The sequence below is a fragment of the Aedes albopictus genome, chromosome 3 (assembly GCF_035046485.1).
Source record: "Aedes albopictus strain Foshan chromosome 3, AalbF5, whole genome shotgun sequence".
Classification (NCBI taxonomy): domain Eukaryota; kingdom Metazoa; phylum Arthropoda; class Insecta; order Diptera; family Culicidae; genus Aedes; species Aedes albopictus.
The window spans coordinates 417,566,932-417,586,435 of record NC_085138.1 but is presented as its reverse complement, the minus strand read 5'-3'; the positions used below and the strand labels follow the sequence as shown (position 1 = coordinate 417,586,435).

The 19,504-nt window shown below is 41.0% G+C and overlaps 1 protein-coding gene across 1 annotated transcript in view; it reads left to right on the top strand.

Moving 5' to 3' along the window:
• The window catches only part of LOC109403142 (protein O-mannosyl-transferase Tmtc3), an 804,586-nt gene that overhangs the window by 636,816 nt on the left and 148,266 nt on the right, over positions 1-19,504 (top strand). Inside the window, exon 7 of the mRNA XM_029875707.2 lies at positions 10,917-11,098. Coding sequence (XP_029731567.2) covers positions 10,917-11,098 — 182 coding nt within the window. The remainder of the gene's footprint in view (positions 1-10,916; positions 11,099-19,504) is intronic.

The window sequence follows — 19,504 nt, the reverse complement described above, 5'->3', positions numbered from 1 at the left end:
GACAACGCGTGGAAAAATTAAATTTTTCCGGAACAAATTGCATCAGTAAAAGTTGTGAACCACGCACAAACAATTCTGCACCTTTCCACCTCACCCGCTTACATTTTTACACTACACTTGCGGCTCAGGCGTTTCGGGACACTCCAGGAAGCAGAAAACGCAAACAGAGAGCAAACATTTAATTGAAACTGATAAACGTCCCACAGATAGCATTATTATTCATTGCCGCAGCTCAGCCCAGTAGTGGCTGCAGGGTGCAAACCCTTTCCGCGAATTTGTCCACTGCTCTGTATCAGTTTCCCGGAAAAATTCGTACATTATCTCAGATGGTACCTATACCCTGTACGCACGGTTGGTTGGTCGAATGCCAACACGCACCTCCCCAGGGTATCACCCAGCCACCAATCGTCCGAGCCAATCGAATGAATGTAGTCACTTTTGTAAATCAAATTTTTGACTGTGTGCAGAAAATTGTGAAATGGACGGGGGAGCGATGTCCACTCTGGGAAACAATTAAAATGAACAATTTTATACATTGTTCAATCGGGTTTGGCTACCGTTGGTTGTCGATTTCGATGTCGATGCCTGCAGGCAAGCCACTTTGACCAGCAGAGTGGACATGATCGTTAACAATGAGTTGTGGGTTCAATCAAATTTGAGTGGGAGGATGGGGTCGGTATGAATTTCTGGTGGAGGATATTTCTTTTGTTTATGTTGTTCGAGCGTGGTAATTAGTTTTGCGTTGAAACTTCGATAACGGTCGAAAGATTCGTTTCCATTATTTTTCAATCCTATTCACAGTTCTAAAGATAATTGAATGCCAATTACTGCAGCACTCTACTGACCAGTTAACTTGTGCCAAATCTAATAATCAAACCCACAAAAGTCATCTATTTTCTGTGCCATAGCTAACCTTCACATATGTATAAAATTTTAGAAAGGCAGTGGGTGAGAGATTGCATAATCACTTTCGCTATCTTCCTTGCTATAGTTTCTCCTCTTCGATTGTTCCCATAATATTCATGTTCATGTTATCAACTTTAATGGTTTCGAGCTGAAAAAGCATGCCATCATATACATTGGATTCCATCAGGACTAAAAAATCACCTTGAAACTAAACATAGTCGGCTTACTCTAGGGAACACCTTCCCGTCACACATCTCCTCAGTCCACCATATGCACAAACACACCTCGCCGGGTTAATGGTACAGAAATAAAGAAATAAATGTTTCTCGACCGGCTGGCTGCACCCCTTTTCCACCACCCATTAACTGGGAAAGCACATAACCCTTAATACCTCGCACAGGACCCAACGTATCTCCCCCCTCCACCCTAATGTCCTCCCGGTGATCCTGACGCGTTACATTAAGCAAACAGCAAGGTGTATCATTTTCACACCGCCATCTGTCCACCCCGCTGCTGCGCCTGGGCTCCTAGAGGATGATCCAGCTGTCCGGGGACGCATTCCAACCCAACCTCACATACACACCCACACACACACACACACACATACTTAGACAAACACATTCGCACTTCGCCCGCTCCTGCTGCTGCTACTAACGAGCTGAGGCTGAAAGAAGGCTCTACCTGGTCTAGCACTAGCAAGTAAGGCAAAAAGCACCAGGACCAGAGCAGAGGTCGTCGTCGGCGGCGTCAGATGGAATAAAAATGTAATTTAAAGCTCCCAGCGGTCATGTTTCACCAGCACCAGGCACCACACACGGGTGTTCGCCTTTCCTGTCTCGACCGGAGACCACAGGAATTCTCTCCTTCGGATGGGTCTTTATCTGCGCGCAAGGTGGATTAAGGGTTTCCAACCTAAAATTCTGTGCGTTTTTGCCTTTCTTGTACACCAACGGGTATCGAAGGAAAGGGCAATATGTTTACTAAAAATACGAATTTTCGATAAAAGGCTCGAAGAGTCAAGTCCCATATATCAATCGACTCAGTTAGACGAATTGAGATGATGTATGTATGTATGTATGTCTGTGCGCAAAAAAAATCACTCACTTTTAAGGCACTTCCCATTGGCCAATTTTTGGAATTCAGTACGAATCAAACCGGTATTTTACCCCATTGTTTGCTAATGAAAATGGTTCGGATCGGTGAAGGCGTTCCAGAGTTATGACCATTTTAGTGATCTGGACCAGCACCGATGGTACTGGTCGTACATATATAAAACTGAACCAAGTCCTATCATGCGACACATCAAACTGCACCGACTTTAGTAACCTTCAGCATGGGTGATGAATTTTGTGCGGAAATCACCTCCAAGACTTCCAAGAACTTCCTTGAGTATAGGTCATCGGATTTACTAACGTATTCGATTGTCTCTAAGAGATTTACGACTAAGGTTCATACTCACACAATCTCAGGTAACTTTGATCGATCAAGTTTTGAGTTCGAATAATCTTAAAGGGTCTCCAAGAGCTTCCTTGAGTATAGGTCTTCGAATCTACGAGGGCCTACAGTTGTATCTAAGAGCATTAAGAATGAGATTTATACTCATATAGCCTCAGGCATCTATGTTCTATCAAGTGGTGGGCTCTATGATTATATAGGAGTATCCGAGAGCTTCCTAGAGTTAAGGCCATCTGATCTACAACTGTAATCAGTGATCTATTGGAGCATCATGAATGAAATTTATGCTTACAGCATCATGTAGATATGTGATATCAAATGGTGAGTTCATTGACAGTTTGAGGATCTTTAAGAACTTTCTTGAGTATAGGTCATCGGATCTACTAACGTATTAGGTTGTCACTAAGAGATTTACGCAATGTAGGAAAAGTTAAATTGGATTCTACATACCATTGAAAACGCTCTGAAGACGCCTTGAAACGCTTTGAAACGCCTCTGAAACCCCTATATAAACTGCGAAAAATTCATCTACGAGCCTCCGAAGCCCCCTAAAATCCTCCTAATATCTCTAGGGACGCCCTGCAACGCATTAAAACCCTTCAAACGTTTTGACACGTTTTGAAACGCCTCTAAGCCCTTACAAAACCACCATGAAATTCACCTGAGAGCCTCTGAAGCCCCCTAAAATCTCTTTGAAATCTCTTGAAACGCCCTGAAATGCATTGAAATGCCTTAAATCGCTTTGAAAAGCTCTGAAACGCCTCTAGAATCACTATTAACCTCCACAAAGTTTGCCTGAGAACCTCTAAAGCCCCCTAAACCCTTTTGAAACGTCCTGGGACACCCTAAAACGCCCTGAAACGCCTTGTAAGCTTTGAAACGCCTGCTGTGAAACCTCCTGAAATGCCTTGAAACGCCTTGAAACGCTTTGATACGCCTCTGAAATCTTTTTAAAACCTCCGTGAAATTTACATGAGATCCTCTGAAGCCCCGTAAAACCCCTGTAAAACCTTCTGAAACGCCTTCAAACGCTTTGAAATGCCTCTGAAACCCTCATTAAAACTCCATGAAATTCACCTGTGAGCCTCTGAAGCCCCCTTCAAATTCATCGAAAACCTTCTGAAAGGCCCCGAAATCCCTTAAACGCCTTGAAACGCTTAGAACGCTTTGCAATGCCTCTAAAAACCCTTTAAAACCTCCGTGAAATTCACCTGAGAGCCTCTAAAGCCTGAAATGTCCAGAAACGCATTAAAACTTTATAAAACGCCATTTAACCCTTTGGAGCCGGAGGGGTTATATGACCCCAACACACAAACGGCTTATAAATTCACCCATTCGATAAAACAAAACACTGTCTTCGGCAAAGTTGCTGAGAATTTAGTCCTCTAGTCCTAGAGGAGTCCTAGAACATCCTGAACACCATGTAATTTACGAAATAACTGACATGTCAGTTGATCTAAAAGCTGAACTTGGATGTGGGTTACGTTTACATGTATTCATTTAACCTTTGCCACGAATATGAAAAGGTGTTTTATATTCTGGGATGTTCTAGGTGTTCCAAACTGTCCTATAGTGAAGTCCTTCAAATCTACAAGAATTATATTATGTATTTTCAACACAAATTATAGCATTGCATACCCTATAGAGATCCGTGAAGCTCTTGGCATCTACAATGTCATTTATGGACACTATAGGGATATTACAGATTAGCCAAACTACCTTGGAGTTCAGAACCATTGTTATACTGTGTAACGTTACATAATCAACCGCAGTAACTGAAGCAATCTGAAGTCTACTAGCTTATTACAAACCTTTGGGACATTCAGGATCGTCCAAACTGTTCTATAATGAAGTCCTTCAAATCTACAAGAAAAACTTAGGGGCCGGATCATAACGTCCGAGGCCATAATATCCGGGTCATTATGGCGCGTTTTTTTGCGAAATAACGTCCGAAAATTAAGATGCGTCATAATATCCAATGTGCCTTCTTACCTAGGACTTAGTGGCGCATCTATACTTAATGTGTTTTCGTCAAAAATAATAGTATTGCATAATCTGCTGGGAACCACGAAGCTTTTGCAATCTCAAATATCATTTAGAGATACTATAGGGATATGTCAAGTCAGCCAAACTACCTTGGAGCTCAGAACTTCAGGTCTACACTCGTAACAACAGCCGTATCTGCTATACTGCGTAACGTTGCATATTTATCAGTGGTGACTGAACCAACCGGAAGTCTACTTGTTTATAATTTATAATATATATATAAAAATGAGTTTGAAGTTTCTTTGAGGCAACAAAACTCAAGAACGGTTGAACCGATCAGCATGACTCTTGCACGGTTCGGTTCGTATTCGTTGTGGCTGTGTTTATATGTACAAAAAGTTACGAAAATCAATTAGAAAAGTAAGAAAATTGATAAAGTACTGATTTTTCATGAGCTGGGAAGGAAATCAACACGATCGAAATGAAACCAATCTAGAGTGCGGTGATCAAATGAGCTTAAAAGCTGTCAAACCACCACGAGATTGGCAAGACAGAGTTTGCCGGGACAGCTAGTTTATAATAAACCTTTGGGACATTCAGGTTCGTCCAAACTGTTCTATAATAAAGTCCTTCAAATCTACAAGAAAAACTTCATGTGTTTTCACCATAAATAAAACCATAGCATAATCTGTGAAGCACTCGAAATCTCAAATGTAATTTAGAGATACTATGGGAATATTCCAGGTCAGCAAAACTATCTTGGCGTTTCGAACTGAAGGTCTACACTCGTAACATCAGCTATATCTGACACACTGTAATCACCCTGGCATATCATGAGTCATTTCAGGATTGGTTTGAGATATTCCAGATCAACAACACTACTCCGGACACCATAGCTTCAGGTCTACACTTGTGATAATAGCCGTAGACTTTAGAGTTAAATCTCAAGAGCGGTTTGGATGACCTAGGATATCCATAAATAAATATTCTGCATGATATTCTTTCTTTCTTATGCTATTGAGCACCGAAACAACAGAAAACTGTAGAAAAAGTTCCATAATAACGCTTGGAAAAAATCCAGCTTCAAAGGATCAAACCCCTATAAAAACCTCCGTGAAATTTACTTGAGATCCTCCGAAGCCCCGTAAAACCCCTGTGAAGCCTCCTGAAACGCCTTGAAATGCGTTGAAACGCCTCTGAAACCCTCAAGAAACCACCACGACATTCACCTGTGAGCCTCTTAAACCCCCTTCAAATTTTTCGGAAACATTCTGCAATGTCCTGAAACGCCCTGAAATTCCTTAAAACGCTTAGAAACGTTTTGAATGTCTCTTAAAACCCTTTAAAAACCTCCATGAAATTCACCTGAGAGTCTCTGTAGACCCCTACTACTCCTGTGAAACCTCCTGAAACGTCCAGAAACTCATTGAAATGCCTTGTAACGCTTTGAAACGCCACTTAAATCCCAATAAAACCTCCGTGAAATTCACCTGATATCCTCTGAAGCCCCTTAAAGCCCCTGAAACCTCCTGTAATGCCCTGAAACGCATTGAAATGCCTTCAAACGCTTTGAAACGACTCTGAAATCCCCATGAAATCCTCCGTGAAATTCACCTACAAGCCTCTAAAGCCCCCTTAAGCCCCTCTTGAACCTCCTGAAACGCACTGAAACGTTTTGAAACGCTTCAAAACGCCTCTAAAACTCCTATTAAACCTCCGTTAAATTCACCTGTGAGCCTCTGGAGGCACTCTTAAACCTCCTGAAACTTCCTGAAAGGCCATGAAACGCCCTGAAATGCATTGAAACACCTTGAAACGCTTAGAAACGCCTCTGAAACCCCCATGAAACCTCCGTGAAACTCAACTGAGAGCTTCTGAAGCCCTGTATAACCTCTCTGAAAGCTCCTAAAACGCCTAGAAACTCCTCTGAAACACAAATCAAATCCATGTGAAACGCACCTAAAAGCCTCAGAAGCTCCCTAAAATACCTCTGAAACCTTCTGAAACACCCTGAAACGCCTTGAAATGCTTTGGAATGCCCTGAAACTCCCGTGAAGTTTACATGAGAGCATATGAAGCCCCCTAAAAGCCCTCTGAAACCTACTGAAATGCCCTGAACCGCCCTGAAACACCTGGAAACGCCTCTGACCCCCCTGAAAATTCCCTTGAAATCACTGTGACAAGCCACTTGCGCTTCTTAAACTTCTTTGCAACCTTGAAATCCATTTAGGTAATGAACTGAATCTATTTAGGTAACCAATCCATTTAGGCTGTCCCTACTCGTTACCAAAATGAAGGTTCGGGTGCATGAGGGGATGTCTGGAGTCCAAAAATGGTAACAAGAGTATCCAAGATGGCTGTATAAAATACAAGATGGCAGCTCAAAATTCAAGATGGTGGCCATTTAATGAAGTTTTGGGATCTAAATGATGATGATTTTGTTCTACCATCTATTGTAGCAAGGCAGCTGCCTATAGCACTGGAATAATCTGAAAAGCGATTTGATCAAGATTGTGCTGTTGTTAGTGGTCAGTCATTCTCCTGTATGAAGGGCCAAAAGGGTTGTGCGGACCCGCAAGCAGAGACACTTGCGCGAAACCCGCGTCAGGGGAAAAGAATCTCCTTCCAAAAGAAAGTTCTCACGAACAACAGCAAAATCAAGCCTTCGATTGACAGAATACTCCCAATAGATGGGGTCGAAGAGCCCGCCCTCAATCCACGAAATGTTAGCAACAAGGAGGAGGCAGTTCCAGGCTCCTGTCCAAATCGTTTCAATTGGGTGCTCTGATGGTCCCACCCTACCCGTATATAGTTTTTATATGTAAACTGTTTATGAATGAAATGTCAATATGGAGAGATCTCACCAATTATCGTAGAGCCTTTGGAAATGGTGTTGTATAACTCGCCGTACTGTTGACTTCCATAGATATTTCCGTAGTATACGCCGTTGAAATGCGTAAATTTTTAGTTATTCCGGCATCTCTGTTACGCTGTTCACGGCATCGATCACGACCATGACGACTCACATCGAGCAAAAAAAAAAACAAAGCATGACACCAACACCACTTAGCCCACTGACCAAATCCATCTTAACTGCACCAACTTTTCCTCACTTGGAAGGTATAATCCAGGCCGACCATTCACACAGGTTATGCAAAATATTTGCAAAGGCACGCGTCATCAGCTGACCAAAACCTTCCGAACTAACAGGCGGTAGGCGGTTCGCATGTTGCACTTCTATTCCGCGATCATGTACCCGCTTGTGTATCAAACGCACTGACGTTGCTGACGTTCCTTCCACCCGTTCAGTTCACCAGCTATCAGTGCAACACATCCAAACGCAACACCAACGCAAACATTGCGATGTTGCATGATTACGGATGATGATTTTTTTTCAATCATTGATGCGACATAAAGCAACACACACACACACTCTTTGACAATGACGGCGACGACGACGGCAACGGCGAATCGAAGGAAAATTATGTCGCGAACTTTGCACCATTAGCCAACTTTCAATAAAGATAAAACAACTTTACGGCGCGAATTTGATCATTTCCCGGCTATTTCGTATAATACTAAACACATTCAACGCATCGCGAGCACTTTTTATAATTACGGTCACGAAAAACTCAAGAAATATCAAACTTTTCAGCACACTCGAAAGAAACAGCTTCTGGTGGTCTGTGTTCCCAGCTCCCGAATCGGTGGATCTAAAACCACCGAAAAACAGTCGCTGTCTTGGATTTTAGACCACCATCTTGGATATTCTGGACGCCATTTTTGGACTCGAGACATCTTCCTCATACCAAATATGCTCCATAATGCATGGTTTTAGAGTCAAAAAATCTATTAAACAGCCGTCATCTTTAATATTAGGTTGCCATTTTGAATTTTGGGCTGAAACTTCCGCTCCACAGTGTTGATTTTTGCAATGTTGAATTTTTCATCGACCATGCTAAAGGTTACAGAAATCGCCGCAGTTTGATGTGTCGCATGATGAGGCTTGGGTCAGTTTTATTTACGGCCAATTCTACCGGTGCTGGTCCGGATCACTGAATCGGACATAGCTCCGGAACGGCTTGACCGATCCGGTCCATTTTTATTAGCAAAAAATGCGGTAAAATACAGGTTCAATTCGAGCTATAATCTGAAAAATCGGCCAATGGGAAATGCCTTAAAAATGAGTGAACTTTTTTTGCGCACAGACATTCATGCATACACATTACACACATACATACACATACAGACATCATCTCAATTCGTCGAACTGAGTTGACTTGAACCTCCGAGCCTTTTATAGAAAATTCTTTTTTTGAGTGAACATATAGCCTTCAGTTTACTTAGGCGAACGAGAAAGGCAAAACTAATTGGGTGAATACACCCAAACCTCTGTTTAGGTAATGAGTTGGGATTGCCTAAATAGAAATGTAACCTTAACGGATCTCAAGGATGCAAAGAAGTTAACAATGTGTGAGTGGCAAGGAAATTTGAAGGGGCGTCAAGAGATTATCCCGAAGAAGTAGCAATGGTGCTTCAGGGGGCTACAGGATCGTTTTTGGGGGACTCAGAGGATTTGAGTGTATCATGGTAACGCACAGAGGGTCTAAGCTGGTCTCGGAAGGTTTCGAGGGCATTTCTGAAAGTTTCAGAAGATTTCCAGAGCGTTTCGGAGGCATGACAAATGCATTTTTTGGGGTTTCCGAGGGTCTCAGATACGTTACATGGGAGGCTTCAAGGGGTTTTCGGTAATTTTTCGGGAATTTTCACAAGGATGTTTCCGGTTGCTTCAGATGGTTGAAGGTGCGTTACAGGAGTTAAAATTTTCTACGAGTTTCAGAGGCGTTACATAAGCGTTTTCGGAGGTTTCAGAGGTTCCCATGTGCATTACAGGGAGCCCGAGTCCGTGGGAGTTTCAGGGGGTTTCATATAAATTCCAGGAAGTTTTAGATGTTTTTAGCGGACAGCCCAATCTCCTGTTGGATGCTGCCACCCACTTTACACCCACCACAATTTCTCAGTTGTCTTGCATCCAATCCAGATGATTTTTTTAGCGCAGTCAGTGGCTACTATAGACTCATCACATACAAAAAATGAACTTAATTGGTTAGAAGACAGCCAGGAAATCGCAGTGGGCGTATAGTGGCAACGTCTAATAAGAGACCTGACTGTATTTCAAAGGCGTATGGGGGGATTACGGAGAATCTCAGGGGCGTTACAAGAGATTTTGAGAGAGTTTAAAGGGGACTACAGTTTTTGAAATTAAATTGTGGATCTTTGCTCTAAGGTTAGCTTCAGGGAGATGTCAGAGGTGTTTAAAAGGTTTAATCAACGTTTCAGGATGTTCCAGAAAGACTTTAGGACGTTCCAAATTGATCAAGCTAGCATCAAATTCATCACTTGACAGCACATAGTTGCATGATGTTGTACATGCATGAAATTTCATTCAAAAACACAAGTCATGCAATAAGATTTGATGAGTTATGCTCAAGAATGTTTTTTTATGGAACCTTAAATAGTCCCAACCAGGGATGGGAACACTCACTTGCTGTTTTCTCGGCTTAAGCGGGTGCTACCGAAGGACGGTGAAGACATTTACCTTGTGATTTTGTTTAAAAGTTTTCCGCATAAAGTAGGGGTCGCACACAAATTCGTGAGCGATCTGTGGAGGCCACTCTCGACGAGGTTAATGTAAATTACACTTTCCTCGTGAAGAGTCGATTTATTTGGCAAACTTTTAGAACTACTATGTAAAAGTTCTTCATTTACTATATTTTGACAGCATGTTTCTGAGCTGAGAAAATAGCAAAAGAGTGTAACTCTTTGTAAGTGAGTATTCCCATCTCTGGTCCCTGAGCACGCCCTACACTCCCCTTAACTTCGCTCGTTACTTCTCTCCCGTAAACAAAACCTTATCCGTAATCTTAAGTTCTCCAAGTGCTTTGAACACAATTAAGTTACATTTAAGTAACGCTACCTAAATGGAGGAACTTAAATGGAGGTTTCAGTTAAAACCATTTACTTAACATAAAAGTTATTTCAAAGTTTGAGAACATCTGCGTTGAAGGCACCATCTGTAATGGAACGGCTCGGCTTTGCGCTGGATTTTTCTCACACATCTCCGTAGAACGACCAGCTTTGAATATCGAGATACGCTCTCACACGAGGGCACGCACATACACGATAATCTCAAGGGAATCATGATAGTCACATCATGTATCACACAATTCCATTAGGTAGATGAGGCCTCTGAATGCCTTTCTCGCACCGGTGCGGTGGTATGTAATATAGTTATACACTGACTAAACTACAGTGACGGTGTAGCAGGATTCTTCTACGACTAACGTAAATGACGAAGAGGGAAACGGCTCAGCCTGACGATGCTCAGATTGTATGAGACATTTACTCCTAGAAAAAAAAATCATCCAATTTATCAGACATGCAAGCTTCGTAACTGCCATTTCACCGGAACAAACCGCGCTTGGATAATCCACTTGTGCCGCAGCGCCTCACAGTCTACGACCGATTAATCCACCATGAATCCTTTTCTCTCTCTCCCTCCGTTGCAGATCCGCCTCGGCGACATCTACCACCTGGCCCGGTCGGTGCTGAGTGGGAAATCGCTCGCCCTGCCCAGCGGATGGTGGCCACATGAGGCCACCCGACGGTTGGCCGTCCTGTGCGTGGCCACGGTGGCGCTGCTGTTCGCTCGATTGCAAATTATGGGCTCGCAGCTGCCGGTCTTTACGAGGTAAGTGCATTAATTATCTACCGGGCTGGCGACCATCGCACCGCACCGGTTCGGTGCGGGCGCGCCGGCCGTGCGATGTGGCAGTCGAACATGACGACGACGTGGCAGGCGGCAAACGTGGACGTGGAAAAATCGTTCGGTTTTGAACGAACCCTGGCCCGGGATTACGGCGGTGACCTAAACGACGATGCTGCGATGTTAGAGTGAACCAAAATATGGCATTTCGGATCTCAGCTTGATGGTGGCTCTGAAGAGGAGCAAAAGCTTTTTGTTTCAAAAATCTATGTTTATTTCATTCACCCCAATTTGGGCCACCCTCCTGTTCGCATTTATATCACAGTCTGAACCACCGAACGTGTCCCATTTCGATGCTGTGCAGGCGCGTAATTTTGCAGCTTGACCTGCCTAGAATGGATCAGAGAACGTTCGTAAATTCATATCGGCGGCGCGGCAGCCAGCGCCGTCCTTCGGTCGTTGGTGGGTCTGCCTATGGGTGGTGCTGATGTAGTCCTGGCAAAAGTGAACGAAACGGAATGAATGGATTAGATTTCATTGGGGTCCGCAGACGGAGACGACGGCGATGGCGCTCCAGCACAGCCATGTGTGTGATTTGATTAATTATGCGAAATATGCAGGATGAACCGTGGCCTCGGAGCCTGACCATCAGAGAGAACTACGATTTTCGTAGCGAATATGGTCTGGATAAGAAAGTAACGGGATTTATGGCGGACTCATTCTGTTGGTTTTACGGATGACTTTGGCTTCAATATCGTAGAAAGTGCACAATATTTTATGGTAGTGAAACCGTTTTGAACTGTAGGAGGATTTTGTCGATCATATGAATATATTCAAACTTACCTTAAATAAACGCCAATCTCAGAGTAAGATTTATTTTTTATTTCATAATTCATAATCTGATAAATCTAAGTGAAATAGAAAACTTAGTTCATACACCAACTAGTTTTTTTTTCTGTTCAAATGAGCCACTGCGACCAGTATTCAGATCTAATGTGATAAGTGTCGCCATGCATTTGGTCGCAACGTGCAAGAGAGCACGGGTTTGATTCCCGCCGCAACTGTCAGCAAAAGTTTTCGGTTGTGTCACTAGGCGTTGCATGCCAGTCCGTTGTCTAGTGCAGAGCTTCCTTCAAAGAGCGAATAGCTCACTGGAAGCACTGAACGTGTCTATGTCTTATAATAAGAGTTTACGTGAGTCATTGAAAAAAGTATTGTATGAGCAAATGTATTCCTGGAAGAGTACCCAAAGAAACTCCTTGAAAAACCACAGGAAGCAAAATATCTTGAGATAGTTGTAGAAGAATTCCTGGGCAAGCTCATCAAAATCCCAAGATATATTCCTTAATGGCCAGCAAAACTATTACGATTTTGAGCGCGCAAATCTCAAGCTTTTGCGCCCCCTAAGTGTAAAATAGCTGATTTATGGGTTGGGCTATTTTGTTTCACGTTTATGGGAATAGGAAAATGACTTTCCAAAAATCACTTCTTTGATTTTTACGATATTTTTGCGCGCACGTAAGAAAAAATCAAGATTGCTCCAGAAATTTCTTCAAGGATTTCTTTGTTATTCCTTGTGCTGCATCAGAATATCCAAGGAATACTTCAGAAGCTCTTCCAGGGATTCCATTAAAATTTTGCCCAGAAATTTCTTTAGAGATTCTTTATAATATTGCTGTATATTTTTTCCAAGGATTCCTTAAGATTCTTTTAGAAAATCATTCGTAGATGTCTCCGGGGATGAATTCAGAATCTTCTGCAGGATTTATTCAGAAATTCTTTCAAAGATTTGTTTCATAGAATATTCCAGTGATTTCTTCAGAAAATCTCCCAGATATTTCGTTAGAAATTTATGCAGGTACTTATTCTAGAAGTGTACCAAGCAATGCTTTACGAATTCTATTAAAAACTTCCATTGCAATGTGTCCATGCAGAAGTTTATATAAGCATTTCTGGATATTTTTCTCATTCTAGATATTTTTTTCATTTTTTTTCCACAAAATTTCACCAGCATTTCCTCTAATGATAACTTTATCAACTTCTCCACGGATTCGTTAAGGAATTTATTCAAATTCCTATAAACATCTACAGGAATTCCTTTAGAAATATATCTAGAGTTTTTTCAAAGGACTTTTACAGAAGCCTGTCTACGCGTTTTTCCAGGAAGTACTACAGGAATATGTTTAAAGATTTCTCCAGGAATACTTTCGGAATATCAACAATAAAAAAGTTCTTCCTGAGATTTTACCAATAATATCCCTGGGATTTCGTAAGATATTTCTCAGGAGATTCATTCAAGAGTACCATCTGAATTCCCACAGAGATTCTTAAGGAATTTCTTCAACAAATCTTTCAGGAATTCCTGGTCGGATGATTTCCAAAATTCCTACAAGGATTTTTTCAAAAACATCTCCAGGAGCTTCTGCCGAATTTTAAAGACTTTTTCAAAGTTCGGCAATGGAGTTTTCCATTAATTCTTCCAAAATTTTCTCTAAAAATCCTAGAGTGATTCCTTTGGAAGTTCTTCCAAATGTTCCTTCAGGGATTTCAGCTAAAAATCTTCGAACGGTTATATTTAGAAATTGCAGTCCTGCAGTTCCCTCTGTTGTATCTCCTGCGTTTCCTGCAGAGCTTCCTGTAGGAATTGATTCAGATATTCTTGCAGGGTTTCTTCAGAAATAAACTGCTGGAAATAATTACTAAATGAATGCTTGAAAGAACCCCGAAACGAATTTCTACAGAAATCCTTGAAGAATTGTCTGAAAGTATTCTATAAAAAATACTGGTAAAATCCCTAGAAGATATTCTTGAATAAATCCTGAAGCAATTTCTGAAGTTATCCTGGTCGAATGTCTGGGAGAATACCTGAAAAAAAAAATACTTTCAGATACCTTTTGAGAAAAAAAAACGTTTCTGAAATAACTCTAAAAGTAATTCAAAGAAAAAACTGAGACATTTTTGGAGGGATTCTTAGAGAAAATCGTAGAAGATCTTCTGAAGCAATCTTTTGAAAATGTCTGCAAAAATCACAGCAGAAGTTGCAGAAAAAGGCGCTACGAGAATTCTTGAAGAAATTCCTCAATAAGTTTCTGAATGTTGCCTGGAGGATTTTCTTAGTGAAACCTTCGTAGAATTCCTCGAGAAACCTCTGGAGAAATTCGTAGAAGAATTCCTCATAAAGTTTCTGAATGGAATGCAAACGAGAACATTTCCGAAGGACATCCTGCAGAAACAATAAAACTGGAATTCTTTAGAAAACCACTGAAGAAATTTGTAAAAAAAATTATTTTTTTTTGAAGATATCTTTAAAAGAATATCTAGAAGAACTGGACATCCCTCCGCAGGTGCTCATGCATGAAATTTTTGAAAAATGGCAAAGGATAGATTTTGTAATAATTTCTACAGGAGGTGCTGAGAGGTTCTTCGGTGAGTTCTTGTAAAACAACCGGTAAAATTTATGAAAAAATCCCAGAAAAAAGTTTTGAAAAGATCTTAAGCAATTCCTGGTAGAGTACCTGGAGACAATAATTATTTCTGAAACAGTTCTTGGAAAAAAATATGAATTTCCAAAACCCCTGGAGAAAACTCGTGAAGAGTCTCCGAATCTCTGTGGAAAAAAATTGCACCTGTTCAAGAAATCTTTGGAGAACTTCCTGGAAAATTTCTAAATGTTTTTCTTGAGAATGTTTTAGAAGAGTTCCTGAAGAAATCCCAAAGGAAAGCTCCTGCAGGAAATTCCGATAATATTTCTGGAGAAATTGTTTCAGAAAATTCTGAAGAAGTACATGGAAAGAAAAGCACATTTGAATAAATCGCAAAGAAATCTACAGGAGATTTGTTTTAAACTTTACCCGAATAGAATTCCTGCAGCAATGTTTCTTCCACGATGATTACAGAAAAATAATCGTGAAAAAAACAACTCATGGAAAGGTTTCCCCACAATAATCCTTAGTTAGGCGCAATACTGACCTCATTTCTGAGGGGGCGTACCAGAATAGGGGGCATATTGGAAACATTGAGTTACCAGCTCTGATTTAACCATAACAGCACCGCACTATAAAATTTTATGAAGAAATCCCTGGGGGATTTTTCTAAGACTTTCTCAAGAAAGGCTTCGAAAAATTTATAAATGAAAACTGTTTTGCAGGCCAATGGATAACCGATGGATAACTGAGACTGAGGAAGATTACAAGTGATAGTCGTAATACGCGTATCTGTCAACGAATAAGCAAAACAGGACTGAATTAAAAGGTACGAAACTGGTTACACTCATTCGATACAGGAAAATGTGATGCTATTTCAGGCCAAACATTTAAATAGGTCCTATCTGCATTTGAGAGACTCTCTTTGTTCACTTTCTCTTTCAATTATTGCAATGTAATGATACACTTGTAGTACAAATCAAAAGACGATTGTTTTGACCATCGTTCAATGCAAAGAGACAATCATAATACAAATAAACAGCTGAGATATTAACGAAAGAAAGGCAAACCAAAGAGAGCTTTTCTTCTGCAGATAGGACCTTTAGACATGTTTGGCCTGATTTCTATAGCAATTTCTCAAGAAAATCTAGACATTTCTTAAAAAATCGGCACAGGAATTCCTAAATTTTGGAAAAAAAATGAAAAATCTTGAGTAATTTCTGGATGAACCCGTTAATTTACTGAACAAGAACTTAGGTTTAAGTGATGTTTTGAAGTAATTTCTGAAAGAACCTCTAGTGGATTTACTGTTTTTTTTTAATCCTTGGACAAATTTCTAATGGAAGCATTTGGAAATCATGAAAGTAAATCCAAAAATCCTTGGAATTCCTTAAAAGTTCTCTAAAGGAATCCTTGAGAAAAAAAAAATCTGGCGGAAGTATTCTCTGGAAAGTACTCCATTCAATAGATTCAAAAGAAATACATGAAAGAAATTTCGAAAGGAATTCCTAGACGTGTTTCTAGAGGAGTTTTTAAAGGAAACCTTAGGAAATAGTAAAAGACATCAAAGAGGAATATCTGTAAGAATTTCTAAAAGAATCCCGATTAGTTTTTATAAGGATCTCGTGAAGGATGTTCGAAATGAATCCAAGGAGGGATTTCAGAAGGAATCCATTCAGGAATTACCGAGGAAATCTGTGGAAGGCTTCCTAAGGAAATTCTTCAATAAAATTTATTGAATAAATTTCTAAAGGAACCTTGAAAGAAAACTGTAGGAATTTTATAAGGAAAGATTTAAGAAATTTCTTAACTAATCTATGGAATATTTGCTGGAAGAATTTCCGAAGAAATTACTGAAGAAAATTTCCTGATGAATCACACAAACATTTGCTAGAAAACCATTCCCGCTAATCCATGCTTTTGAGAAATTCTCTGATAAACTTCCTAAAGGCCTTTCAGAAGAAATTTCTGAAGAAACCCATGTGGGGTTTTTTTTTAGAATCTGTGGAAAAAAATCTGAGAATGGAAGTTTCTAGTGAAATTTTTGAAAAATTCTGGATGAATCACTTGTAAAACTTCTTAAGGAAGAACTTGGGGAATTTCTAAAGCATCCCCTATAAAAACATTCCAAATTTATCCTGAATCTTTTAAATTAATCCGTAGAGCAATTTCTGGGAAAGATTTTCTCCAGGAATCCCAGCATAAATTTCTTAATAAGTATCTGAAGGAATTTCTGAAGTAATAGCTAGTCAAATTTTGAAAAAAAAAATCTGAAAAAATGTTAGAAAAAATCATGAAATATTTGATTAAATAGTCCCTTGGCAAGTTCTTTAAGTTCTGCCCTGCAATACTCTAAAAATGTTCAAAAATTGCCACACGTACACATATTATAATGAGACCTTGAAAATGAAAAAATAAGCACTCACTGGTGTCAAATCATGTTGGAGTCCACCAGCTTGAGCTTGATTGATCGTTCGTAGATGCTGCTTCAATATTGCCGAATCAGCTACACCCACACAAGGAACCAATGAGATAACAGCTTAGGACTAACAGGTATCTGTGAGCGTGTGTTGGTAGTCTTCTAGTTTTAGGCGAGAATGACGCCAACTACGTCAGATTGCTGGTCAATGTGGGGAAGGATTGCAATTACTTGTTGCCAATAGGCCGTTGAGTTCTCTGCGCATGGACAAGGTCATGCAGATGTCGTGTTATTGGGAAATGTTCTCTTAACTAATGGACGTGAGTTAATTGAAAGGTGGAAGCAGCACTTTGATGAGCACCTGAATGGCGTGGAGAACGTAGGCATGGGATGTCACGGCAACGAGGAAATGGCTATGCTAGTGTAGCAGTGAACGGTAATGATCCGACCCCCACGTTGAGGGAAGTTAAGGATGCCATTCGCCAGCTTAAACCCAGCATAGCAACTGGTAAGGATAGAATCGCAGGCAGCTGAACTCATCAAGATGGAAAATCATGGACGAAAACGGCTTTCCAGGGAAGCTGGCCAGACTGGTCAAAGTGACCATAGACGGTAGGCAAAACTACGTAAGGATTTCTGGTAAACTATCTAGTTTATTCGCTGAGGACTTCGACAAGGTGACGGACTCTTATGTCTACTCTTCGACATCTCTTTGGAAGGTGTAATGTGACGAACTGGGCTGACACCAAATTAGTTGATCATGTAATTATGTGAAGTTCTCAAAGATTTGTTGAAGATTCATGGTACATCATTATGTAGCATAATCGAGGTCAATTTGAGCTCCTGACTTTATTACGGGGCATGTGTTGGAGCCCGTTGTAAAATTTCCGGAAGTCCTCCCCGACAATACGTAATTACAATGCTTGGCTCTCATAATCAAACGACTGTATTAACAATCGAAAACCATACAGCATCATCATATGAGTCGCATTCAAACAAACACTGCTGTCGTCTGCTGCAGCACCATCACTGTCTGTAAATCCAGGAAAGTCCTTGTCTCATTTCCGGACCAGACAGGACGCTTATTTCTACTCTAATAACGAGAAAAAAGAACTACGTACAGCAACTCCAGCTAGCAGAGTCCAACGCAGGTGAATCCTTGCGCAAACATTGTTCCTGCTCCTCTGGGGATAGATTCTGGCTGGGAACCCGAACTTCAGTGTGGTGCTGCTGCCATCGCCGGTTGAAATATCCTCTCGTTTGACCGTTGACCATAATCCTAATTAAATTCTGCTGCTTGTCAGGACCACCGACTGACGACCGGCGACCGACGGCCAGATGCGACGTACACTCAATGAACACATACGTCTCCTAAGTGCTGTATATGCGACGAGAACTGTGAGTGTGTGTAGGGCGTTCTCCTAGTGCCCTCCCGGTTCGGAGGTCCCCCCTCAAGTTGTGAGTCTATCTGTGCTTGACAGCAGCAGTAGCAGCAAATTCCGAGTACCGGAGACAGTGCACCTTAAATTTGTTATTACATTCACTCGGGGACGACGCCGATTCCAGCAGCTGATGCAGCTGCTGTTGCTGTTGTTTCTGGATATATCGCCGTTGTTTATGGACTCGGTGTCGGTCGGTCGGTAGGTACTTGTTCAAGGAACAACAACTATTGGTACCTACAACCGGTCGAACGTTTATCACATCCAGATCCAGGAAGTGTGGTACACTCTAAATGTTTAGAATTGGACGCTAGAATGGACGCTTGGTAACAAGAACTAAGCAAGGATAACTTAGTCCCAAAGAAATAAAGTTTGCAAAATCGAGGTATATACTTATCTGCTATTCATTGAGTTTTCCTTCAGTAAACCGAGTACCCATATGCGGTGCATGCAAAAAAGTGCTTTTTGTTTCAGATGAATGGCCTAATTGGATTCTCCTCACTTCATCCTTTTGCCATCAGAATCAAAGAGACGTAAAGGTCGAACGTCATTACGGTTTCGCCTTTCCGTGAAAAGAACAATACTCGGATACTTTTTCAAAACGACGTATAATACACGCAAATCCTATGTTGATACGTCGTTTTGAATAAGTATCCGAGAATAGATGTTTTACTCGAATTAACCGAAAGGCCACATTGGCGGCACCAACCCTCAGCTACCTGAAGAACGCTTCGCATCAGGATCAGGTCGAAAAGGATGCTGATGCATATACCAACTAAAAATGTTAGGTAGTCGTCGGCACATCCATAGGTAGGAAAACCGCTATTGTTGAGTTGCCTCATTTCATTAGCGTTTCTGCTAAGAGATTTCACAAAAGTGGTTATAAGACTCCCCCTTGGGGGCATCCACAAACACTCAATTTCCTAATCGCCGCTTGACGCAATGTCGAGAAGAGATGTCGGTTTATAAGCATTTGGTAAATTCAATTAGAAATCAATAGAGATATACCATGACTCCGCGCGGCTTCCAATATGGCATCGAAAGGCACATTGTCTATAACACCCTCGATATCTAAGAAAACACCCAAACAAGATTGCTTTTGAGCGAATGC